General features: G+C 41.7%; 1 protein-coding gene across 1 annotated transcript in view; it reads left to right on the forward strand.

Moving 5' to 3' along the window:
- The first annotated feature begins 6,323 nt into the window (after positions 1-6,323).
- LOC117523329 (calcium/calmodulin-dependent protein kinase type II subunit gamma-like) overlaps positions 6,324-27,943 on the forward strand; it is a 212,723-nt gene continuing 191,103 nt past the window's right edge. Inside the window, exons 1-2 of the mRNA XM_034184812.1 lie at positions 6,324-6,500; positions 13,985-14,079. Of these exons, the coding sequence (XP_034040703.1) occupies positions 6,436-6,500; positions 13,985-14,079 (160 nt within the window). The 5' untranslated portion in view covers positions 6,324-6,435. The remainder of the gene's footprint in view (positions 6,501-13,984; positions 14,080-27,943) is intronic.

The following is a 27,943-nucleotide window of genomic DNA, read 5'->3' on the forward strand; positions in this document are numbered from 1 at the left end:
TGATTTTGAAAAGGTGGCATTAAGGAGTGTTTGCATTTTTTCAGAAAAACACATTTTGCATGAGCCTTCTCCATTAATGTGTATGTGGTGGGTTGTCTTGAACAGAACTATGTGCCTTTGCTTTGCAGGGGTGCATAATTTTGGAAGAGTGAATTTGTTTAACCTTGATCTGAATGACCTTTGAGACTGCAGCCAATAGCTGTAGAGCAGTGATGGATGAGGAAACTATTAACTTGCTTGAATGTCCATGTTTTGATCTCAACTGTGAAGTCTGAACTGATTAGCACTTGGCTGGAACACCACTTGGGAACACCAGGAATTATCTTGTGTAAGTTATTATCTTACTATGCAAGATAATAACTTATACAAGATAATAATTTAGGACCATGTTATCTTATGGGATTAAGTTATCTTGTGCACACAGATACTTATTTTGTGCAAACAAGTTAATAACAAGATAATGACTTTTTACCAAAAGTTAATTATCCATGCACCCAGCATAATATCTTGTGTGAACATCATAACTTCCAGAAGATAATGGCTCATTCGCCCAAGTTATCTTCTGGAAAAAACACAATACCTTGTTGTCAAAAGATAACTACCCTGTGCACCCAAACTAATAACTTGTGTGACAAGCTGATTATCTTGTGTGAAAAGGATAATTATGTTATGAGCACAAGACGTGTTACCAAAAATAGTGCTCTTATGTACACAAAATAACTTGTTTGCATGATAATTATGCTGGTCACACAAGATGATTACCATTGATGATAACGTTACTATAGGTATTACTTGTTAACACAAGAATTATCTTCCATGCTCCAAATAATAAGATCATTATCTTACAGTAACAAGCTATGTGGAGAAGATAATTACTTGTTATTTCAGGATAATAATCTTATATCCACAAGATAATAACATGTTATTGCAGGATAATAATCTTATGTCCACAAGATAATAACTTGTTATTGCAGGATAATAATCTTATGTGCACAAGATAATAACTTGTTATTGCAGGATAATTTCATGTGCACAAGATAATAACATTTTACTAATAATCTTATTCTCACAACATAACATGTTTTTGTAGGATAATAATAATCTTATGTGCACAAGATAATAACATGTTAGTGCAGGATAATAATCTTATGTGCACAAGATAATAACATGTTAGTGCAGAACAATAATATTATGTGCACAAGATAAGAACATGTTACTAATAATCTTATTCTCACAACATAACATGTTTTTGCGGGATAATAATAATCTTATGTGCACATCAATCAATCAATCAATTGTTTTATATAGCGCCAAATCACAACAAACAGTTGCCCCAAGGCGCTTTATATTGTAAGGCAAGGCCATACAATAATTATGTAAAACCCCAACGGTCAAAACGACCCCCTGTGAGCAAGCACTTGGCTACAGTGGGAAGGAAAAACTCCCTTTTAACAGGAAGAAACCTCCAGCAGAACCAGGCTCAGGGAGGGGCAGTCTTCTGCTGGGACTGGTTGGGGCTGAGGGAGAGAACCAGGAAAAAGACATGCTGTGGAGGGGAGCAGAGATCGATCACTAATGATTAAATGCAGAGTGGTGCATACAGAGCAAAAAGAGAAAGAAACAGTGCATCATGGGAACCCCCCCAGCAGTCTACGTCTATAGCAGCATAACTAAGGGATGGTTCAGGGTCACCTGATCCAGCCCTAACTATAAGCTTTAGCAAAAAGGAAAGTTTTAAGCCTAATCTTAAAAGTAGAGAGGGTGTCTGTCTCCCTGATCTGAATTGGGAGCTGGTTCCACAGGAGAGGAGCCTGAAAGCTGAAGGCTCTGCCTCCCATTCTACTCTTACAAACCCTAGGAACTACAAGTAAACCTGCAGTCTGAGAGCGAAGCGCTCTATTGGGGTGATATGGTACTACGAGGTCCCTAAGATAAGATGGGACCTGATTATTCAAAACCTTATAAGTAAGAAGAAGAATTTTAAATTCTATTCTAGAATTAACAGGAAGCCAATGAAGAGAGGCCAATATGGGTGAGATATGCTCTCTCCTTCTAGTCCCCGTCAGTACTCTAGCTGCAGCATTTTGAATTAACTGAAGGCTTTTTAGGGAACTTTTAGGACAACCTGATAATAATGAATTACAATAGTCCAGCCTAGAGGAAATAAATGCATGAATTAGTTTTTCAGCATCACTCTGAGACAAGACCTTTCTGATTTTAGAGATATTGCGTAAATGCAAAAAAGCAGTCCTACATATTTGTTTAATATGCGCTTTGAATGACATATCCTGATCAAAAATGACTCCAAGATTTCTCACAGTATTACTAGAGGTCAGGGTAATGCCATCCACAGTAAGGATCTGGTTAGACACCATGTTTCTAAGATTTGTGGGGCCAAGTACAATAACTTCAGTTTTATCTGAGTTTAAAAGCAGGAAATTAGAGGTCATCCATGTCTTTATGTCTGTAAGACAATCCTGCAGTTTAGCTAATTGGTGTGTGTCCTCTGGCTTCATGGATAGATAAAGCTGGGTATCATCTGCGTAACAATGAAAATTTAAGCAATACCGTCTAATAATACTGCCTAAGGGAAGCATGTATAAAGTGAATAAAATTGGTCCTAGCACAGAACCTTGTGGAACTCCATAATTAACTTTAGTCTGTGAAGAAGATTCCCCATTTACATGAACAAATTGTAATCTATTAGACAAATATGATTCAAACCACCGCAGCGCAGTGCCTTTAATACCTATGGCATGCTCTAATCTCTGATAATAACATGTTCGTGCAGGATAAAAATCTTATGTGCACAATATAATATGTTATTACAGGATAAGAATCTTATTTGCACAAGATAATAACATGTTATTGCAGGATAATAACAATCTTATGTGCACAAGATAATAACATGTTGTAGGTTAATAATCTCATAATAACATGTTATTACAGGATAAGAATCTTATTTGCACAAGATAATAACATGTTATTGCAGGATAATAACAATCTTATGTCCACAAGATAATAACATGTTATTGCAGGATAATATACTTCCTTGCAGAAGATAAAAACTTGTTATTGCAGTAACAAGTTATTATGAGCACAAAATAAGAACTTGTTCAAAAGACCGCTTTTGTGTGCAAAAGATAAAAACTTATTGCTGTCAGGTAAAATTAAATTCTTCTTCTTCTTTGTCTTTCGGCTGTTCCTGTTAAGGGTCGCCACAGCAGATCAATCGTTTCCATCTCACCCTGTCCTCTGTATCTTCCTCTGTCACACCAGCAACCTGCATGTCCTCTCTCAGCACATCCATGAACCTCCTCTTTGGTCTCCCTCTTCTCCTCCTGCCTGGTGGCTCCATCCTCAGCATCCTTCTCCCTATATACCCTGGGTCCCTCCTCTGCACATGTCCAAACCATCTCAATCTCGCCTCTCTGACTTTGTCTCTAAACCGTCCCACCTGAGCTGTCCCTCTGATATGTTCATTCCTAATCTTGTCCATTCTTGTCACTCCCAAAGAGAATCTCAACATCTTCAGCTCTGCCACCTCCAGCTCTGCCTCCTGTCTTTTTGTTAGTGCCACTGTCTCTAAACCATACAACATAGCTGGTCTCACTACTGTTTTGTAAATTTTCCCCTTCACTCTTGCTGATATTCTTCGGTCACAAATCACTCCTGCCACCTTTCTCCACCCACTCCACCCTGCCTGCACTCTCTTCTTCACCTCTCTACCACACTCTCCATTACTTTGAACAGTTGACCCCAAATATTTAAACTCATCTACTTTCACCACTTCTACTCCTTGTAACTGCACTATTCCACTGGGCTCCCTCTCATTTACACACATGTACTCAGTCTTGCTTCTACTGACTTTCATTCCCCTTCTCTCCAAAGCATATCTCCACTTCTCCAGACTAGACTCAACTTGCTCTCTACTCTCACTACAGATCACAATGTCATCTGCAAACATCATAGTCCATGGGGACTCCTGTCTGATCTCATCTGTCAACCTGTCCATCACCACTGCAAACAAGAAAGGACTCAGAGCTGATCCTTGGTGTAGTCCCACCTCCACCTTGAATGAGTCTGTCATTCCGACTGCGCATCTCACTGCTGTCACACTATTCTTGTACATGTCCTGCACTACCCTAACATACTTCTCTGCCACTCCAGACTTCCTCATACAATGCCACAACTCTTCTCTTGGCACCCTATCATAAGCTTTTTCTAAGTCCACAAACACACAATGTAACTCTTTCTGTCCTTCTCTGTACTTTTCCAACAGTATTCTCAGAGCAAACATTGCATCTGTAGTGCTCTTTCTCGGCATGAAACCATATTGCTGCTCACAGATCTTCACCTATTTTCTAAGCCTAGCTTCTACTACTCTTTCCCATAACTTCATGCTGTGGCTGATCAGCTTTATGCCTCTGTAGTTACAGCAGCTCTGCACATCACCCTTGTTCTTGAAAATAGGAACCAGCACACTTCGTCTCCACTCCTCAGGCATCCTCTCACTTTCCAAGATTTTATTAAACAATCTGGTTAGAAACTCTACTGCCATCTCTCCTAGACATTTCCATGCCTCCATTGGAATGTCATCTGGACCAACTGCCTTTCCACTCTTCATCCTCTTCATAGCAGCCCTCACTTCTTCCTTGCTAATCTCTTTTACTTCCTGATTTACTCTCACCACATCATCCAGCCTTTTCTCTGGCTCATTTTCTTTATTCATCACCTCTTCAAAATATTCCCTCCACCTTCTCAGCACACACTCCTCACTTGTCAGCACATTACCATGTGCATCTTTTACCACCCTAACCTGATGCACATCCTTTTCAGCTCTGTCCCTTTGTCTGGCCAATCAGTACAAGTCCTTTTCTCCTTCCTTACTATTCAACTTCTTGTACAGCTCGCAATATGCCTTTTCCTTTGCTTTTGCCACTTCTCTTCTCGCCTTACGCCGCATTTCCTTGTAGTCCTGTCTACTTTCTTCATCTCTCCGACTATCCCAAAACTTTTTCGCCAACCTCTTTCTCCTTATGCTTTCCTGGACCTCTTCATTCCACCACCAAGTCTCCTTGTCTTCCTTCCACTGTCCAGATGTCATACCCAGTACTGCCCTAGCTGTCTCCCTCACCACATCTGCAGTACGTTTCCAGTTGTCCAAAATTGCTTCCCCTCCAACCACTGCTTCTCTCACCTGCTCACTAAATTTCACACAACAGTCTTCCTCCTTCAGCTTCCACCATCTGATCCTTTGTTGTGCTCTCCCTCTCTTCTTCTTTTTTACCTCTAAAGTCATCCTACAACAACCATCCTATGCTGTTTAGTGACACTCTCTCCTGCTACCACCTTACACTCTGTGATTTCTTTTAGCTTGCATCTCCTATAAAGAATGTAGTCCACCTGTGTGCACCTTCCTCCACTCTTATGTTACCCTGTGCTCCTCCCTTTTCTTAAAGTAGGTATTCACCACAGCCATTTCCATCCTTTTTGCAAAATCAACTACCATCTGTCCTTCCCCATTCCTATCCTTGATACCATATCTACCCATTACTTCCTCATCACCTCTGTTCCCTTCACCAACATGCCCATTGAAGTCTGCTCCTATCACCACTCTTTCATGCTTGGGCACACTCTCCACCACCTCATCTAACACACTCCAGAAATCTTCTTTCTCCTTCATCTCACAACCTACCTGTGGGGCATATGCACTGATGATATTCATCATCACCCCTTCAATTTCCAACTTCACACTCATCACCCTGTCAGACACTCGCTTAAGCTCCAACACACTTTTAACATACTGTTCCTTTAAAATGACCCCAACACCATTTCTCTTCCTGTCCTCACCATGGTACAACTTGTACCCACCGCCGATGCTCCTGCTCTTACTTCCCTTCCACTTGGTCTCTTGCACACACAATATGTCTACCTTTCTCCTCTCCATCATATCAGCCAGCTCTCTCCCTTTACCAGTCATACTACCAACATTCAAAGTCCCCACTCTTATTTCCACCCTTCTAGTTTTCTTCTTCTCCCGCTGTTCGTGGCAACGTTTTCCTCCTCTTCTTCGTCGTGTTCGCCCAGGTAAAACTAAATAATATAAAATAATAATAATAATAATAAAAATACCCAGATGGGAACCATGACATATTAGTGTTTAAATTCATATTCCTCAAAGAGTACAAAATGTATTATTATTCAGTGGTATTGTAAAAAGGTGAACTTGTGCTTCATGAGTAAAAAACACAACCAAAATCACTTCTTTAATCTTAGTGAGTCATCTCGACCGTGGAGGATCTTTGTTACTACAGCTCGGCTCGCGCCTCTCCTCCTCCTCCTCCTCCTCCGTCTTCACGAGTTCTCCTCCCGAAACCTGAGCGAGGCGGCGGCTGAAGCGAGAGGAGATTCCCCCGTTTCCCCTCAGTCGACATGGCTACAGTCGTAACCTCGACCCGCTTCACGGACGAATATCAGCTGTACGAGGAACTGGGAAAGTAAGCGACCGTCAGCAGCGCTGCTCTTGTTGCATTCTGTGTGTGTGTGTATGTGCTGCCATTGTGCGTGTGGACTTCACTGTTGACAGGATAGGGACTGTCAACACACACACACACACACACACACACACACACACACACACACACACACACACACACACACACACACACACACACACACACACACACACACACACACACACACCGCGCTTCACGCTCGCGCTAACTGCGGCTTTAGCCAGGCTAAACACGGGCTAACTTTAATGTAGCGCTCGATATGATCGGTGCATCCGCAGGCTGCTGTTTTTGTGCGTTTGTCAGCACACTGCAGCGTGCCCCCCCCCCAAGCACTGGTGCAGGATCGAGACGTTTAATGACACAACCGTATTTTATCGTGACTGACTCCAGCGTGAGGATCATCGTCAAACACAGAGCTAAACGTTTGCACTCATTCCTTTTTATTCTCACCTTTCTTCCTTTGGGGTTTCCAAACGGCGGGGGCGGGTCCCCCTGACGGGCCAGCTGAAGCCTTTTCAGGTGGATGCAAACAACTGGTGAAAAATCTGATAATTGGTGGAACTACAAGCGCACTAGATCCCATAAGTATTTTGCCTATGGCACAATTTTTGGATTATGTGCACCGCTACGGTGGAGTTGAAATAAGAGAAATAAGATGTGCTTGAACTGTAGACTTTTTTTTAATGGAGTGGCTATAGAGGGTTTTCATGTGGCTTATCGGTCACGTCATTTTGTGTCCCGTGGCCATTCTGGATTACAACGCGGTGGCCGCTGTGATAAGCTATGTGCATTTGGCGAACATTGTTGAAGCTTCAACAGTGGTCAACTTTTGTGCTGTCATCGGTTGTTCAAACAGAGGTGATTAAAAAATGAGGCAGGTCGCTCATTTTACAGGCTACCGGCAGTTATTGTGTATCAAGCAGCGGAGTGTTACGAGCTTTCTAAGTGATGCAGAGACCTGGCTCAGCAGATCTGAAGGAAGCTTTAATATGGCCAGAATCAAGCAGACCGCCCTTAAATCCAAATCCAAACCCGCACCCGGAAGAGCGCTCCAGCTACCGTCGGTGTGAAGAAGCCTCACCGTTACAGGTGCGGCACCGTGGCGCTGAGAGAGATCCGCCGCTACCAGAAATCCACCGAGTTGCTGATCCACAAGCTGCCCTTCCAGCGCTTGGTGAGAGAAATCGCTCAGGACTTTAAGACCGACCTCCGCTTTCAGAGCTCCGCTGTGATGCTCTGCAGGAGGCCGGCGAGGCTGACTTGGTCGGCAGCTTCCTCCATGGTGGACAATGGTGAAGTGGAAAATGCCAAAAAGTTCACAATATCGCAGTGTGACACTGTCAGCCAGTTTGTTACATCACCACTAAATTCACTATCTGGTATAAGATATGGATCCACTGAACCAACTGCTACACATTTATCACGATAAATAGATTTATCTCGGGGGTTTAAAGCATCATAATAACTGTACATTCTATCCATTTTTCTATCACGCGCCAGCCGCCTTGTAATCCAGAATGGAGACGGCACCTGTCCTGCAGCAAATCGGTCACGTGATTGAAAACCCTCTATAGGCCCAACTGTTAGTTCAATAAAGTAAATACACAAGCATATATGCCCAACCACAACTGACCAATGAGTGCGCTTGTAAGTTCACTTCCAGTTTCAATGCAGGGAAAAAAGGGTGGATCCGGCTGCGGAAGGGTTCACAGCCCATGGAGGGGCTGTGATCTAAAGCGGTTCTGTTTGGCTCATCACACCCAGGGAACTGTGTCAAACTAACACCATCTTACAGGCAACAAGCAGTTCATAAAAACTGTTTCGTTGTCAGGCTTCCGTTCAAAATTCTTATGAAGTTTGTCTGCTTTCATCCATTGTGGTGTTTTTTTCGCAGTAATTAAAGACGGCGATGTTAAATATGTCAAACAGGCGCCGCATTTCACATCACAATAGAGCCTTAAAAAAGTGGTGTAAAAACATAGTTTAGATGCACAAAACATGTCAAATGCACAATCACGGTTGGGTGAACAAAGTAAGACATTATATTTATCTGTCCAATGGTTGGGCGTATAGCCTTTACCTTTTATTTACTTGTGTGTGTGTGACTTGGTGGACGTGGCCAGTTTGTGGTTACTTGGGCTCTGTAGGGCGGGCGCTAAAGGGGTAAAATATGACGCATATGACGTAATTTCCCTACTTCCGGGGAGAAACCATGGCATTTTCAATGGTTTTTTGAGCAAATTACATGCAAACAACGTGAAAATGTAAAGAAAAATTGACGATGCGGTGGTAAAGTGGACATGTGTTGTGGTTTGTTTATGACTCGGAGCAGAAACATGTTGAGGCGGTTTTGCAGGTGAGAGAACGGAGCTACTCTCGTTAGCTGTGTAGGCTAATACCGATGCGACAACTCCCACTCGGTTCGCCTTCTCCACTGAGAACTGAAAAAAATACTTTTTGTGACTGCTTCGTGATTGCAGCCGAAAACAAAACAGTACGCCATTTTTCCGTATGAACTTATGCTGTGTATATATTGCACAACAGAGCGCAGGTCCCCATAAGTGGTCAAATCCCGCGATATCACACAGAGATTAATGAGACTGCGGTGCCCTATTGACATTAATGTGCACAATATTTATTGATAAATTATAAAGGACGGAAAAAAAGCTGACATACTTACTATTTTTTTCTCCTTGCTTGATTGCTTAATGGAACCAAAGTTCGCCTGATTTGTTTCAGTCCACCGTGTTTCACAGTGATGTTCCTGTATCACTAGTTAGCATGCTAACATCACTTCAGAGGTCTTATCTGGTTATAACAACAGCATTTTTTTTAAGATTTAGAAGTGTTTATTTCTCACTAACTTTAACAAAATCTATGAGAAAAATGCCAAACATATTAGATTTATACAGAAACTCAGCTGTTTCTGAGCGTTTTTCGCCATGTTTGATAGTTTTATTCGAGCGAGCAGCCAGCTGATGTCACACATTTTTACTTGGATCAGCAGTCGGATCACTTAGCATTTACATAAATTTGTCTTCTTGTTTTATTTTGGCCCCTCCTAGCTGGTGGCATAGCGTCTGTTGTCTCTTGTTGCTACAATATGCCCACTCTGATTGAAAAAGAATGGCAGCTCATTGCTATGCCTCTTGTCACTTGTAGCTTCTGTGACAGGAGTATAAACCTACAGTTTGTAGTATTTTGACCCATCTAGTGGTGATTGCAGATTGCATTATGCCATAGCCTGCTATGATTTTGTTTCCACATTTTTTTTGCTTCTGGCAACGGATTCATGTTCCTTGCTTTCTGTTGTGGTAAACAAGACCAATTTTGGCACTATCCCTATTTTATCCACATAGTGGGCATGGTTTATCTCCCCACATCGACTAGCTTAACCTGCTAGCAGATGTGTTTATGGGATGTTACACGGGCAAAACAAAGTTGTGGAGCATTAAAGTCAAAGCTACATTGTGTAGAATTTAGTGCAATCTCATGATCAGGTTGCACATTGCATTGTCGTCACCAGTCATTGGACAAACTAAATATTAGAATTATTGTTAATACAAATAATAACTTTTATACAAATCATCAATATTCTTTAGGCAAGAAGACAGGTGATGAATACATGAACATTTCCAAATTACTGAAATTGTCTTGGACCTAATTTACATCAGTCATTAATGGTACTCTATGAGTACCATTAATGACTAGAGTAAGCAGTTAGAGTAAGCAGAGTAAGCAGTTCTCAAAAACTGAGTGACTGTGCAAGAAGAAGACTGGTGGGGGAAGCCACCAAGATGCATTAAACCAGATCTTGGTTCGAGTCTGCTGTGTGACTTTTGGAAGACTGTGGCTGAAATTTCACAACTTTTGAAAATCCTTTGCTGTGAAACTCTGCCATGAAGCTGTCAAACTCGACTACACAGAGAAAAAGTTATAAACATTTTGTCACTGTCCAACTACTTATGCACCTGGTGGAACCATCCAGGATTAGACCAAGACCATATTGGAATTCAGATGCTGCACAAGACATCTGCAAGTATGCAAATATATTGCACAGTTATGGAAGTATTATTCAAATTTATGAGCTTTCCCAGAATTTCTTTTTATTATTTTTTATGCCTTTCATTAAAAGCATCTAAATGTACGAGGTCTATTAGAAAAGTATCCGACCTTATTTAAAAAAAAAAACATATGGATTTGAATCACGTGCGCTTGCGTGAGCCAACCTTGAACCTTCATGCGCATGCGTGATTTTTTTCACGCCTGTCGGTTGCGTCATTCGCCTGTGAGCAGGCTTTGAGTGAGGAGTGGTCCACCCCCTCGGCGGATTTTCATTGTCAGGGAAATGGCTGAGAGACTGCTGCTTTGCTTGATCACATTTTTTTTAGAAACTGTGAGGCACATCCATGTAGACACCATTCGAGAAATTCAGGTGGTTTTTGGTGAAAATTTTATGGGTTTCAAAGACATTAAGGGATGTTACTGTCGCTTTAAGGATGGCCCACAGCAGCTGTGGGGCGCGCCGCGCTCCAGCTGCCATCAACAGGCTGAACGACTATTTCATTTCTAAACGGATCGTTCTGTGGATCCATGACCATCGTGTGCACTTTCTCTGGTTATCACAAGAGCTGGACATCACCCATTTTCCTGCAGATTTCACTTTTAACAAGAGATTTTGTCATGGAAAGCCGAGCGGACGCTTCGCGCGTCATGATGGATTCGCTGCTGGACCGATACAAAACCACCTCCATTTTGGTCTCACAGGATGGCTTTGAGATGGCGTTCAGACAGCTGTCAGTGGTTTTTCAGTCGCGTGATTATCCAAGAAATTGTGGATGTGCCTGGACATGCCAGAATATGTTCTGTGACGCTTCATCACGGCGTTGCTTTGCAGGTCGCGGCACCGCCGTGACGCGCGGAATTCCTCCGCACGTCTGTCTCAATTTTCCGAAAAAGTGCTGATGTCCACGTCTTTTCACAATTCCTGTGCTAGTCCAGACGACGTCCCGGATAAAACACAGCGTCCAGTTTGGAAATGAACGGCACATTCCACTGTTATAGGAGGTTTTGTCATGGAAAGAGGAGCGGAGGCTTCGCGCGTCACGATTGCAAGCGAGACAAAGAACACCTTCGTTTCGGAGTGCCAGAAGGACAAGCTGGGACATGTCCACCTCTACACAATTTCTCTGATACTCACTCGACTGGTAAGCACTGAAAGGCATGTCCCATCTTGTCCTTCTGGCACTCCGAAACGGAGGTGTTCTTTGTCTCGCTTGCCGTCGTGACGCGCGAAGCGTCCGCTCCTTTCCATGACAAAATCTCCTCGTAACAGTGGAATGTGCCGTTCACTTCCAAACTGGACGCTGTGTTTTATCCGGGACGTCGTCTGGACTAGCACAGGAATTGTGAAAAGACGTGGACATCAGCACTTTTTCGGCAAATTGAGACAGACGTGCGGAGGAATTCCGCGCGTCACGGCGGTGCCGCGACCTGCAAAGCAACGCCGTGATGAAGCATCACAGAACATGTTCTGGCATGTCCAGGCACATCCACAATTTCTTGGATAATCACTCGACTGAAAAAGCCTGTCGATGGCAGCTGGAGCGCGGCGCGCCCCACAGCTGCTGTGGGCCGTCCTTAAAGCGACAGTAACATCCCTTAATGTCTTTGAAGCCCATAAAATTATCACCAAAAACCACCTGAATTTCTCAAATGGTGTCCACATGGATGTGCCTCACAGTTTCTAAAAAAAAAATTGATCAAGCAAAGCAGCAGTCTCTCAGCCATTTCCCTGACAATGAAAATCCGCCGAGGGGGTGGACCACTCCTCACTCAAAGCCTGCTCACAGGCGAATGACGCAACCGACAGGTGTGAAAAAAATCACGCATGCGCATGAAGGTTCAAGGTTGGCTCACGCAAGCACACGTGATTCAAATCCATATGTTTTTTTTTTTTTTAAAATAAGGTCGGATACTTTTCTAATAGACCTCGTATTTTGTGCAATTAAACCCTAAACCAGGCATTCCAGAACTTAAGAACATCATGGCCCATTTTGAAATTTGAAAGTATTCTATGACCCACCCAACAATCATGTATAAATGAAGAATAACACATCATTAAATCTCATGGCTTTGTTTATTTTTTAAAATTTGTTGTGTTAAAGATAGGGATTTTTACAATTTCCCAAGACTTTTTCCTGACTTTGACCTTTGAACTGTGATAAAAATGGAATCACTTCCTTGTGTCAGCTGTGTCAGCTACCTATAAAATAGGTAGCTGACATTTTTCAAGGATGGTAATAAATTATGCAAAGTTTCTATAATGAGTTGGAAAGGCGTGCGAGTCCAGAATGTTTTTAGAACCTTAGACTATTAGAACCTTTTAGTTTCTGTTAATTATGTATTTTTAATGTTAATTTACTGTCTTAATGTATTTATAAATTGTTTAGGTTCTTGTTTTCATATATAGACTATTATTATTATTTTCAGTATTATTATTTTATTTTATTACTACTTCTATTTTGTTATCAGAATTTTAAATGGACCACAATGGAAGTAAGTGTTTTCACTTTCTTGTGTCATCCATGTACGTATTTAATGTATTTACAATCATATTATGTACTTACTGAATAAAATCACACACATACACCTTTTCTGCATTCTGCCGCAAGCAGGTGCTTTAATTTTTACACACCCACAACCGGAGATGGTGGTGGAAGACATCAAATGCACTACACTTCTCACTCATGGTAATGGCAACATGACAACTAAACTGACTAAACCAATTGAACTACAAAAATGCAATAAATCAATAACACTAACAAGACTTAAACTAAGACGAACCACAATAACAACATTTAAAACCCTGAACTCCCATGGTGCACTGCAGCACAACATCCATTGTTCACCGTTGTTAGCTAATATCCCTAATTTCTCCAAAAATATTGCTCCTGTTAACTTTCTGTTTTGGCAGCGTTCATCCTTGACCCAAAATACATAAGCTTACCAAACAGCAAATGTCAGCTCTCCCTAGTTTCGCCATGATCAAAGCTATACACACGCACATACGCACACAGAGGCCACTTCGCAATGGTTTTTGGTTGTTTTGTTTTTGTTTTTCCATTGCCCCTGATATTATTAAAGGTTGATTTTTATATTTTATTTTTTAAATCAGACTAGCTCGTTAGAGTAAATGTGGATGGGGTGGCCTGACTTTTTTTTTGGCTTGCAAAGAGGCTGTGTGGTAGAAGTTTGTATCCACTGCTGCAAACTTCATGAGACTTTCTCTTACACATCAAAAATGAAATGCCAGACCTCATTAGTCATGCATGTGGCCTGAGTGATTTCTACATGCCCTTGATGTGTTACGTTCAGCCTGTTGTCATGTACTTCAATAGAAAATGTTTTTGATTGAAGGTGTTTCCCTCGTGTGTCATTTGGGTTATCGATTTCTTCTGCTCCAGGGGCGCCTTCTCAGTGGTTCGGCGATGCGTCAAGAAGTCCACTGGTCAGGAGTATGCTGCTAAAATTATTAACACAAAAAAGCTCTCAGCCAGAGGTAAGTGCAGTGAATATCGACGCTGTAGCTCAGCATTACAGTCAAGGAGCTACACTTGAATTTATGCATCTTGAAAGCTGACAACAGCAGGCTGATGTCCATGTTGCTGCTGCCGTTCAACTTCAGGCGTGTTACTTTTTTCCTCAAGAGCTGTCGGCTTGTCCTCCTCAGCAGAGATGCTTGAAAAGCTGGAGGCTGTTTGGCAGCATAAATCTGCTGTAGTTTAAGTTTGAATGATTCTGTGGTTGACTGGAACCATTTTTGCTTTGGTATGTTTCTATTGTTTATTCTTTTAATAAACAATAATATGTGCACAGCAGCTTGATGTCTGCATTGAAATCTTCACACCACCTTCAGGCGTACAGCTCAGATTTTGTTTTTGTGCGCTATTTGTGCATTTTTTTCCTACTGTGTAGGCCCATTTCCACAGTCAAATACAACACAAAGCAAACCTGTTCTTCCGTTTCTGGCATTCCACAGTAAAATCGCTAAATATAAATGCTGTTGAGTCTAACCAGTAGCATCCTGCAACAATTGACAGTATTTTACTAAGAGACAACATGATAAAACAATACCATACTTTTGTGGTTGGTTTTGTGTGATGGGTGGCACACAGGGTCACATTTCCAGGAATCTCTGTCTCTGGAATTTAATCCTGATTGCCACAGACAAGCATCCCCCTGTATATGATTTACTAGCAATATGGAAGAATGCTGAAATGGGAGTACAGTATTTTCTGTAGTGTAAGTGCTGCTTTTTTTTTTACAGGTTTGGCTGGTACTGCGTCTTATATGTAAAAAAATAATGCATTATCATCTAATCCTACAAGATGGCACAGTTTACACCATAGCACCATAGACTACCAATAACCAGCAAAAATCTATTTAAGCATAAAAATTCAAAAAGAAAAAATAATATAGCACCTTCAACTGCACCACAGACTAAAACAGTTAAATGTGGTCTATTAAACATTAGGTCTCTCTCTTCTAAGTCCCTGTTGGTAAATGATATAATAATTGATCAACATATTGATTTATTCTGCCTAACAGAAACCTGGTTACAGCAGGATGAATATGTTAGTTTAAATGAGTCAACACCCCCGAGTCACACTAACTGTCAGAATGCTCGTAGCACGGGCCGGGGCGGAGGATTAGCAGCAATGTTCCATTCCAGCTTATTAATTAATCAAAAACCCAGACAGAGCTTTAATTCATTTGAAAGCTTGTCTCTTAGTCTTGTCCATCCAAATTGGAAGTCCCAAAAACCAGTTTTATTTGTTATTATCTATCGTCCACCTGGTCGTTACTGTGAGTTTCTCTGTGAATTTTCAGACCTTTTGTCTGACTTAGTGCTTAGCTCAGATAAGATAATTATAGTGGGCGATTTTAACATCCACACAGATGCTGAGAATGACAGCCTCAACACTGCATTTAATCTATTATTAGACTCTATTGGCTTTGCTCAAAAAGTAAATGAGTCCACCCACCACTTTAATCATATCTTAGATCTTGTTCTGACTTATGGTATGGAAATAGAAGACTTAACAGTATTCCCTGAAAACTCCCTTCTGTCTGATCATTTCTTAATAACATTTACATTTACTCTGATGGACTACCCAGCAGTAGGGAATAAGTTTCATTACACTAGAAGTCTTTCAGAAAGCGCTGTAACTAGGTTTAAGGATATGATTCCTTCTTTATGTTCTCTAATGCCATATACCAACACAGTGCAGAGTAGCTACCTAAACTCTGTAAGGGAGATAGAGTATCTCGTCAGTAGTTTTACATCCTCATTGAAGACAACTTTGGATGCTGTAGCTCCTCTGAAAAAGAGAGCTTTAAATCAGAAGTGTCTGACTCCGTGGTATAACTCGCAAACTCGTAGCTTAAAGCAGATAACCCGTAAGTTGGAGAGGAAATGGCGTCTCACTAATTTAGAAGATCTTCACTTAGCCTGGAAAAAGAGTCTGTTGCTCTATAAAAAAGCCCTCCATAAAGCTAGGACATCTTTCTACTCATCACTAATTGAAGAAAATAAGAACAACCCCAGGTTTCTTTTCAGCACTGTAGCCAGGCTGACAAAGAGTCAGAGCTCTGTTGAGCTGAGTATTCCATTAACTTTAACTAGTAATGACTTCATGACTTTCTTTGCTAACAAAATTTTAACTATTAGAGAAAAAATTACTCATAACCATCCTAAAGACGTATCGTTATCTTTGGCTGCTTTCAGTGATGCCGGTATTTGGTTAGACTCTTTCTCTCCGATTGTTCTGTCTGAGTTATTTTCATTAGTTACTTCATCCAAACCATCAACATGTTTATTAGACCCCATTCCTACCAGGCTGCTCAAGGAAGCCCTACCATTATTTAATGCTTCGATCTTAAATATGATCAATCTATCTTTGTTAGTTGGCTATGTACCACAGGCTTTTAAGGTGGCAGTAATTAAACCATTACTTAAAAAGCCATCACTTGACCCAGCTATCTTAGCTAATTATAGGCCAATCTCCATCCTTCCTTTTCTCTCAAAAATTCTTGAAAGGGTAGTTGTAAAACAGCTAACTGATCATCTGCAGAGGAATGGTCTATTTGAAGAGTTTCAGTCAGGTTTTAGAATTCATCATAGTACAGAAACAGCATTAGTGAAGGTTACAAATGATCTTCTTATGGCCTCGGACAGTGGACTCATCTCTGTGCTTGTTCTGTTAGACCTCAGTGCTGCTTTTGATACTGTTGACCATAAAATTTTATTACAGAGATTAGAGCATGCCATAGGTATTAAAGGCACTGCGCTGCGGTGGTTTGAATCATATTTGTCTAATAGATTACAATTTGTTCATGTAAATGGGGAATCTTCTTCACAGACTAAAGTTAATTATGGAGTTCCACAAGGTTCTGTGCTAGGACCAATTTTATTCACTTTATACATGCTTCCCTTAGGCAGTATTATTAGACGGTATTGCTTAAATTTTCATTGTTACGCAGATGATACCCAGCTTTATCTATCCATGAAGCCAGAGGACACACACCAATTAGCTAAACTGCAGGATTGTCTTACAGACATAAAGACATGGATGACCTCTAATTTCCTGCTTTTAAACTCAGATAAAACTGAAGTTATTGTACTTGGCCCCACAAATCTTAGAAACATGGTGTCTAACCAGATCCTTACTCTGGATGGCATTACCCTGACCTCTAGTAATACTGTGAGAAATCTTGGAGTCATTTTTGATCAGGATATGTCATTCAAAGCGCATATTAAACAAATATGTAGGACTGCTTTTTTGCATTTACGCAATATCTCTAAAATCAGAAAGGTCTTGTCTCAGAGTGATGCTGAAAAACTAATTCATGCATATCTCACCCATATTGGCCTCTCTTCATTGGCTTCCTGTTAATTCTAGAATAGAATTTAAAATTCTTCTTCTTACTTATAAGGTTTTGAATAATCAGGTCCCATCTTATCTTAGGGACCTCGTAGTACCATATCACCCCAATAGAGCGCTTCGCTCTCAGACAGCAGGCTTACTTGTAGTTCCTAGGGTTTGTAAGAGTAGAATGGGAGGCAGAGCCTTCAGCTTTCAGGCTCCTCTCCTGTGGAACCAGCTCCCAATTCAGATCAGGGAGACAGACACCCTCTCTACTTTTAAGATTAGGCTTAAAACTTTCCTTTTTGCTAAAGCTTATAGTTAGGGCTGGTTCAGGTGACCCTGAACCATCCCTTAGTTATGCTGCTATAGACGTAGACTGCTGGGGGGTTCCCATGATGCACTGTTTCTTTCTCTTTTTGCTCTGTATGCACCACTCTGCATTTAATCATTAGTGATCGATCTCTGCTCCCCTCCACAGCATGTCTTTTTCCTGGTTCTCTCCCTCAGCCCCAACCAGTCCCAGCAGAAGACTGCCCCTCCCTGAGCCTGGTTCTGCTGGAGGTTTCTTCCTGTTAAAAGGGAGTTTTTCCTTCCCACTGTAGCCAAGTGCTTGCTCACAGGGGGTCGTTTTGACCATTGGGGTTTTACATAATTATTGTACGGCCTTGCCTTACAATATAAAGCGCCTTGGGGCAACTGTTTGTTGTGATTTGGCGCTATATAAAAAAATTGATTGATTGATTGATTGATAGCAACCTGCTCTTGTATAGAGGGTTTTCGTGTGACGTATCGGTCACGTCATTTTGTGCCCCGTGGCCATTCTGGATTACGACGCGGTGGCCGCTATGATACGCTACGTGCATTTGGCAAACAATTGCAGAAGCTTCAGCAATGGTCAACTTTTGTGCTGTTGTCGGTTGTTCAAACAGAGGTGAGAAAAATAAGGCAGGTCGCTCATTTTACAGGCTGCCAGCACTTATTGAGCATCAAGCAGCGGAGTGGTACAAGCTTTCTAAGCGACGCAGAGACCTAGCTCATCAGATCTGAAGGAAGCTTTAATATGGCCAAAACCGAGCAGACCGCCCGTAAATCCAAATCCAAAACCCCCCGGAAGAGCGCTCCGGCTACCGCCGGTGTGAAGAAGCCTCACCGTCACCAGGCCCTTCCAGCGCCTGGTGAGAGAAATCGCTCAGGACTTCAAGACCGGCCTCTGTTTTCAGAGCTCCGCTGTGATGCTCTGCAGGAGGCTGGCAAGGCTGACCTGGTCGGCAGCTTCCTCCATGGTGTACAATGGCAAAGTGGAAAACACCAAAACGTTCACAATATCGCTGTGTGACACTGTCGGCCAGTTCGTTACATCACCACTAAATTCACTATCTGGTATAAGATACGGATCCACTGAACCAACTGCTACACATCTATCATGATAAATAGCTTTATCTCGAGGTTTCTGTGTAGACTCTCAGTTGTCCAGGTGGTTTCCATAGTAGAGAAGCTTGAATCTTTGACTGGACTGGGTTGCTTGATGCGAGGACATTTAGCTTCAAATCGCAGAAGCTTCCTCAGCTAAAATTCTTGCTCTGGTAGTCTGACTTCTGTCTTGACTCTTGTAGAGAAGAATAAACAGAAGCCACAAAAGCTGGAGTTTTAAACCTAACCAGACCCCTCCTACCCAGAGGCAGACTGCTATAGGCTAGTGACTAAACAATAGCTCTAATTAGCACCTATTGTCAGACCGACTAAGAGTCACAGCAGTGCTGAACAGTGCTAAGCCTCCATCCAATCACAGGAGAACAGAAAGCTTTGTCAGCACTGCAGAAGGACCAAAGCATTCCTATCCTGCCAGCGGATAAAGGCAGATACACGGTGGTCCTGAACACATCGGACTACGAGGCCAAGATCAACAACTTGCTCACTGACTCCAATACATGCGAACGTCTGAAGAGAGACCCCACGAGCGGCTATAAGAAGAAAATCATTAGCTACCTCCAAAACCTTGGAGAAAGAGGGACTTATCGACAGGCAGGCATACTACAGACTGTACCCTGGGGACGCCACTCCATGCATCTATGGACTGCCCAAAATCCACAAACAGGACGTGCCACTCAGGCCTATTGTATGTAGCACAGATTCCATCACGTACAATTTGGCCAAGCACCTCAAGTGGATTTTGGCTCCTCCAGTGGTAACTCAGACCACCATGTGGAGAACACACAAGATTTTGTGAACAAGATCAAGGACCTGCAGCTGGAGGCAGATGAAACTATGGTGTCATTTGATGTGACATTGTTGTTCACCTGCATCCCCACCGCTGAGGCCATCTCAGCTGTGAGGCAGAGACTGCTGGAGGATGTGTCTCTACTTGAAAGGACCAAACGCACACCAGACCACATCTGCCAACTCTTGGAGATCTGTCTTAACACCACGTATTTCCTGTTTAGGGGGAATTACTACAGGCAGATCCATGGTTGTGCGATGGGGTCTCCGGTATCCCCCATTGTGGCCAATCTGTACATGGAGCGAGTGGAGAAGACAGCCTTGACATCTTTCACGGGCATCCCTCCTAGTCACTGGTTCAGATATGTCAATGACACATGGGTTAAAATCAAGCAACAGGAGGTTGAGGACTTTACAGAACACATCAACTCAGTGGACTCCAATATCAAGTTCACACGTGAGGATGCCAGAAACAACCATTTAGCCTTCTTGGACTGTGATGTTACAATTGGAGAGAACAGACAGCTCCAGACAGGGGTTTACAGAAAACCCACTCACACTGACCAATATCTGCTCTTTGGCTCAAACCACCCCCTTGAACACAAGCTCGGGGTGATCAAGACTCTTCAACACAGAGCCCTACTGGTGCCCACAACTGCAGAGGGAAGGGCTAAAGAACAACAACTTGTCCGGAAAGCCTTCACAGTATGTGGGTACCCACGATGGTCCCTGGACAAAGGGCAGAAGTCCCAGAGAACAAAGAGACCAGATAGACAGGAGATGGAGACATGAAGAAGAGGAGTGTCTCTCCCTTATTTAGCAGGAGTAGGGGAAAAACTACAGAGGCTCTTCAGACAGCACAAAATCCCAGTTTACTTTAAACCAGTTAACACCTTGAGACAGAAATTAGTTCACCCTAAGGACAGGATCCCTAGTTACAAACAGAGCAATGTAGGTTTGAGAGAGGGGTCAAGGAGGCATTCTATGTGAAACAGTTGAAACCCAGCCTTAACCGGGGAGGGGGTCTGAGACACGCTTTGTCCCCTGTTTACAATGGGGTACTCAGGTCAAAGCAGTTTCAGTTTTTTGTTCATGGTAATGAGTCATTCACATCATCAGGAGAGTCGTCAAGGGAGCCATCAGGAGAGGCGTCCGTCCCATCATTAGGAGGGACAGCTGCCCTGTCATTAGGAGGGTGCTAACTAGAGTACAATAGGTGCTAAGTAGAGCTATTGTTTAGTTACTAGCCTATAGCAGTCTGCCTCTGGGTAGGAGGGGTCTGGTTAGGTTTAAAACTCCAGCTTTTGTGGCTTTTGTTTATTCTTCTCTACAAGAGTCAAGACAGAAGTCAGACTACCAGAGCAAGAATTTTAGCTGAGGAAGCTTCTGCGATTTGAAGCGAAACGTCCTCGCGTCAAGCAACCCAGTCCAGTCGAAGATTCAAGCTTCTCTACTATTTATCTCAAGGGTTTAAAGCATCGTAAAACCATACATTCTCTCAATTTTTCTATCACGCACCAGCCACCTTGTAATCCAGAATGGAGATGGCACCTGTCCTGCAGCAAATCGGTCACGTGTTTGAAAACCCTATATAATGATCTGAATGAGGGACTGTCTGAGCCACACTCCAGATCATAAGGTGGCAGTAGTACACCATTAAGCTGGATGCCAACTGCCGTAAAACAAAAATAAGATGATCTGAATGAGGAGAATGTGCTGGGTTTTAGAGAATGAGTGAAATTAATAAATCATGTTCTCAAACCAAAAACCACACCCTTGAATAAAGAAAGGAAATACGTAAGGCTGCAGCTATTGATTATTTTTGTAATCAAGTATTCTATAGATTATTCTGGCGATTAATCGAGTAATCGGATAATAAGTACTTTTGCGTTTTTAAACAACATCAATAGTCCAGGGCTCTCCCTAAGCAATGGCACAATGTCCCTGTGCCAAAGTCTTGACATTTTGCTGAAATGGTGATGGGATGTGGCTTTCTGTTCTGTTTTTTTCCACAACTTGTAAAATGTAACCATTTTGAGTTTTTTTTTTTTTTTTTTTTTTTTTTAAGGTTGGTGGATTGGATCCCTACCTGATTTTTAAAATTTTATTTCATTTTTTTTCTCCCTGTTTCTCTGCGATTCAGCAGATGCATTTAATTTAATTTAATTTATTAATTTATATAGCGCCAAATCACGACAAAGTCGCACCAAGGCGCTTCACATAATTCACAACAACACAAATTAATCTAAATTCAAAATTAAAAGCAAGAAAAGCACAGTTAAAAGATAAAACACAGTAGAATAAAAAGAAATTACAAAGCAAACACAAACAGATTAAAAAATTAATGATAGATTAGATAAGATAAGAATGATTAATGATAAGCATTTCAACAGGAGGTTGAACAAGCAAGCCTCGCAGTTACTGTTTTTTTTTTTTGAATTACCGTGTTTGTGAAGCATTATGTAAGCGAAACACTTAGTGCAAGTCTGAACAGTAGCCGGCTTTGACTGTGGGTACCCGGCCGTCGGGTCAATAGTCACTCACCACGTCGAGCAGACAGTGTGTTTTTTAATAATAGACAAACACTCTGCTTCGCTTTAAATGCGCAGCAAGTCTATTTCAGATGATCAGTGTGGACCCTCTTTCTCTTAAAAGGCTTTATTTTACCCTGTGTTGCATTGGAAAGCGGTAGCTTTAACAGGGCTGTGAAATGAAAATTGTGAAATCCGAGGAAAACTCGCAGGGGGTCTGGGGGGCGCAGCCCCCAGGAGCCGGGGTCTAGGGCCTTGTGGGGCCCCAGAAACCAAATTAAATTTTCATCTACTGATACATTTTCAACATCTCCTGGAAGAACAAATCTCAAAATAAGCGCATATTTAAATGATCCTAGATTCAACCTTTGATTTGAACCATCAATGATCATGTTGAAATAACAGAATATGACGTGGAAGTAGGACCTGGTATGATTTTCCTTTTAATTGTAAACCAAATTATGCATTAACTCAGAACAATTAAACTACATGGAATTCATGATGACTGAAAAGACTGTTAAACCATGTCAAAAACCACAGCTAAAGCTTGTAGAATATTTTAAAAATCATGGTAAAATATCAATAACATACCTTATAGTAAAAAAGCCACACATTCTTGTGTAAATTCCAGTAAATCCACTCAAAGCCACAATGTCTTTTTTCCCATGAAAAAAGTCTACATTAATAAAAACTAATTTACATTGTTGTGTAAATTCATGTTGCCTAATTTCATTCAAAGCCACAGTGTCTTTTTTTTCAATGAAAGAAAGTCTAGATTAATGAAAGAAAAAAAGGCATATAATGTTTTCTGAAATCCTGTTTGAACAGCACAATGTTTATTTTCCAGAGACAGAAAAAATTCTTATTAGTTCGCTTTTCCCGTTTATCTTTCAGGTGTGATCATGAAGCCAGCAACAATTCCACGGATTCTTGTCCTTATCACACTTTTTCAAACCGTCTTTCTCGCCATCTTCGCTCTGTCTGATGTCGCTCCATGACACAGACATGCTGCAAAATTCTTCTTTTAAAAACTTTAAAGTTCTAAAAGTCTGCGATGTTCACATGCTACGTTTAGCTAAGCTTTGCACAGGAGCCACACAGTGTCACTGCAGCATCAACCAGTCCCGCTTTACGACAACTGTCGTAACAGCCAGGCTTTGAGTGGCATTTATTCTCATCGAAACTCCGCGGATCCAAGGAAACTGATATGTATCTGTAACACACAGATCAGTGTCAGCTGACTTATAAAACTTGCATGATGTCGTAAAAAAAAGAACGCTTTGCGATAAGCATTTTAAAAATTCAGTAACGATCACGATTAAAGAGTACAACACTAACAAACCCCCCACCCCCTCCCCATGATGAAATCCGCAGAATCCCGTGGATCCGCGGAGTTTTCACAGCCCTGCTTTAAGGGCTAAATTATTAGCTGTTACACGGCCTGAGCGCATGCTCTAGTCTTCTTCTGTTGTTAAGATAAGGCTAACTTTAATATTTTAAAAATGTATAATCAATTAAAAAGTTGATTTATATTTAGTGACATAAACAAGCACTTATCTCCTTCTTGAAGTTTTCGTCTGTTCAGTGGCAACAACAAGCAGTTTACTCTTGAGTCCCTTGTGCCTCGTACAATAATATTAATTAGCCCGGTAGCTTCTGCTCCCTAACATGATGTTTGCATCATAAATATATAAAGCACCAATTAAATTAATTTTGCTTCTTGTTGCAAGAAGCAGAAGTACCACATTAAAAAAAGAAAATGTGACTGATAGGCTAATGCATGTTATGTTTTTTCCCCTTCATGATGCATTTCTGGACAGATGCAACTAACGCTCGGGTGCGACACATAATCCAGAAAATTATAGTAAATGACGGTATGAGACAGGTCTGTCTTGTAGAGAGTTCAAAGTAGATGAGACCCATGGAGTTTTATTTATTTTTATCAGGCAACAAAAAGATGTTAGGTGACAAGTTTTATTTTACTTACCTTATTTGACACTGTACATCCCACGGTGTGACTGTTGAGCAGAAACTGCATATTGTGCAGCCCTAATGATCACATTTGTTGAAACCTCATCACCTGTGATACAGTATTTGTTTAGATTTGTTGTTGTGGGATGTGATTCCTGTCAGACTGGGCAGTCACCAAATTGCTCCCAGTGTGAAGTTGCATGCCTTGCATGACTGGTGAAAGTGAGGCATCATTGCAAAGCACGTGGCACGTATTCTTCAGATAGAAAGTGCTGTAGAACAACCTGAACTGGACATGTTGTAACATTACTTCTTTCATTTGAGAAAATTAGCTATGTCATATTTGTAGTGTTTGTAATGATGTTGTTCTTGGACTATGTTATGTCCTTTTACATTGTATTGACAGATTAAAACATAATGAAACAACAAAATCTTGAAGTGGTGGGTGGTATTCAGATGAAACCATTTGAAATTTACATTCACACCGAATTTGTAAATATCATCACCTATTTTCTCAGAAAAGTTGGTTAAGGCCCATCAATCTCCAGTTTGCTGCTTCTGCTTCCCCAATGTGCATCAGTGACATCAATATAATGAACATTGTATAGCTCGATCAGGTGATATTGTGTTTATGTAGTTCCTGACCAAGGTGACATACTGGAATTTTTGTAATAATTAAAAGATGAGGGTCACTAGTTAGCAGTCGACTGCCTGGTCCACTGGTAGCAAAATCAATTGGCCTGTTAAGATGATATTGCGTTTACCCCATTACTGACCAGTTTGACCCATTTACTCCAAAAAATAGGTCAGTGTGGCCAATCTTCAGGAGGCCTTTGGTGCATCCAAAGATGCATCACTGATATCAAAATAGTCACCATCCCACAGTCCATTCAAGTGATACTGTGTTTATGTCATCACATGAACAGATAGACTGATAGGAGGACAGATGGTAAGATGATGACAATACCTCCAAAGACCATCCAAATACTGGTATGTGTTTTTTTTTTTTTTTCATTTTTTCATTTCATTTTTGGAAGCGAGCCTGGGGTTTTGTTGTTGTGAGGCAACAGTGAACCACTAGGCCACCTTGCAGCCCACTGGTATCTCACCAATATCTAAAATGTACTCTGATATGGATGCTTGACTATAGTACGTGCTACTCCCTTTCAACTGAATTCTTAATTAATTTCTCGACTCCTTTTTGAACCCGGGCTATCACCCGGGCTACTTTCTTTGGTACAGAAATGAACAGCACTGTTTGAAATGTTTTGGCTTTGACACGTTTGATATGTAACAGTAGATGTGCCCTTGAATATTTTATGTAATTGAATAACTGACTGTGGAAGATAGATGGTTATATTAGAGATGTGGGAATGGATCTGGGTGGTTACCATCCAGGACCCATGGCGGTTCTGTGGTATTGTTGATGTGGCAAAGCGCAGCACCAGCGCATGGTCTCACACTTGAGTTGACTTGACTTTATTACTCATAGTATGATAATCTTTGATAATTATCATACTATGAGTAATGAATGTTCAGTTATGTAATATTATATGCAGCATTTTGAGGGATTTTGAAATATAGACAAAAACGTTTTCAGGATAGTGGGGAGTGGCAGGAAATAGGAGAGAGATAGTCATTATATAGCAAAGTTCTGTTGGCCTGGTATCTGAACCACACATGGATTTTGGGGTCTGTGATGCTCATGTTGGGCAGTAAGCTTGGTTGTTGTCTTGTGGTTGTTTGTGTGATCATGAATGTACTTGGTGTAAAGTTCCTGTTGTATTTGTACAGAGCTGTAAACCACATTTCTGCAAAAAGATGCATGTTTTAAAAGTCAAAATGTAAAGATAATGTGACAGTTTTCAAGATGTACTTTGGTTTTGTAGCATGTGGAGCCCGTAGACTTTTTTTTCTGCTTGTGTGCACATTTGTGGTTGTCCAAGTAAGTGTCAGATTAGGTCATCAAATGCTGAGTGATGATGTGAACTGCAGATCAGTGCCAGTTCTGGACTGATTGGGCTGTTCCTTTCCCAGGGGGGTGCAGACTGAATTGCTCTGTGGCCCACCCGTCTCTCTCCTGTGTCTCTCCATAATTTCCTGCATTTCATGCTTTTTTCCTCCCCTACTTGTTGTCTTTCTTTTGCAAATAAAAGATTGATTTGAGGGAAGATATTAAAAAAAGAAAACCTTTCTCACTTGGCAGTCGTTTTCTGTGTGTGTGTTTGTGGGGAGGACTGTGCTAGTCCGGAGTGAGTAACCCGGCAACAGCAGGGGTGAAACTCTTCATCCCATAGGCTGTCTGGCAGTGAGGCCACTTTTTCTCTCTGTTTGTCTGTGGGTTGTGGTCACAGTTATCACACATACATGTATGCTGTTTTGCACTTAAAGTACAAACACAGCCACCCACATTCTCATTCGCTGCTTAACAGCTTTCTAACACTTATCGCCATGCGAGGCCTGTCTCTATGCAGTTTCACCAATTCTGAAATGCAAGTGTACACAAATTTGTTGCGTACAGTCTTTCCTCCAGTGCACAATGCCCTTAATCAGAGCTGAAATGCTCTGACGCTGCCAGTGTGTTTTTCACAAACACAAGAGTCGTGTTCCCCCTGCTTTGCCCTCGCTCACTACGCCTGCAGATCTGAAAGTAAAGCAGCGTGTGAGGACAAATGCCAAGGACACGAATGCAGTCGTGCTATACTAACAGTAATATCAAACCAAGGCAAATGAAAATGATAACACAACTGTAACCCTAAATATGTCATCATTTACATTAATAGTTATAAGGATTATGCAAAGCATGCTCCATGCACGCGTGGACACACACACTTGTGTCTCACGACTCCCAACATGAACATGGCCGTGCAGGCTGCAAGACAGGAGAGTGTAGCTGAGGAACTGCTTTGCTCCTTGGCACAGTTCTGATCAGAATTATTGGCACTCCTGATTTTTATGCAGAGAATTTAAAGCATGTTCAGAATTATATGCAAATGAACCAATTTTGTGTAATCATAGTGTTTAATAAAAGAAGCAAGTCCTATATAAACCTATCGAGCTGATGCTTATCATCAAATTCTGTAGCATGAAGAGGACAAGAGTCTGCAATTTTCCCCTGGACGTGGCGCCAGTCCCAAGCATGTTACTTCCACAGCCCAAGCCGGTACCCATTTTCCAGCTGTGTGGACTGATTAAGTGTCTCGTCCAAGGATACAGACAAGCAGCATTAGCAGGATTTAAACTCAGTTCTACAGATTGGCTGTCAGCTCCTTATCCAATGAGTGACCTGCTCTACTGTGTTGGGCTTGTGAATAGTTGGTGCATTGCAACCTTTGAACATCCAAAAACAAAAAAGATTGGTCTCATCCCAATTTTGCAGTGTCAGGCTGCCACTCCCTTAGGGCCCTATCCCACTGGTGTTTAGGAGGATTTGCGTATGGATTGCGCACAAAATTCGCCCATATTCGCCAAACATCCGCAGTATCCGTGTAACATGCCTGTATGAGTCGGCCGTCATCTGAACACGCCCGTGATCATCTGCAGAGGCACGCATGTCCGCAGCCAGGAATTTTGAGTAGCTCAAAAATCTGGATGTGGATAACATCCGCCTTACATACTCCATACATACTCAATTCATACATAATACATACTCACTCTATGCGCTGTATATCTGCCATTAACCGCTGATATCCGCAACTGACGGGGATTTGTGGTTTGGCAGCGGACTGGGACAGTGTGTAAAACAGATATATATCGTGCCCATCATGTACACATC

The sequence above is a fragment of the Thalassophryne amazonica genome, chromosome 13 (assembly GCF_902500255.1).
Source record: "Thalassophryne amazonica chromosome 13, fThaAma1.1, whole genome shotgun sequence".
Classification (NCBI taxonomy): domain Eukaryota; kingdom Metazoa; phylum Chordata; class Actinopteri; order Batrachoidiformes; family Batrachoididae; genus Thalassophryne; species Thalassophryne amazonica.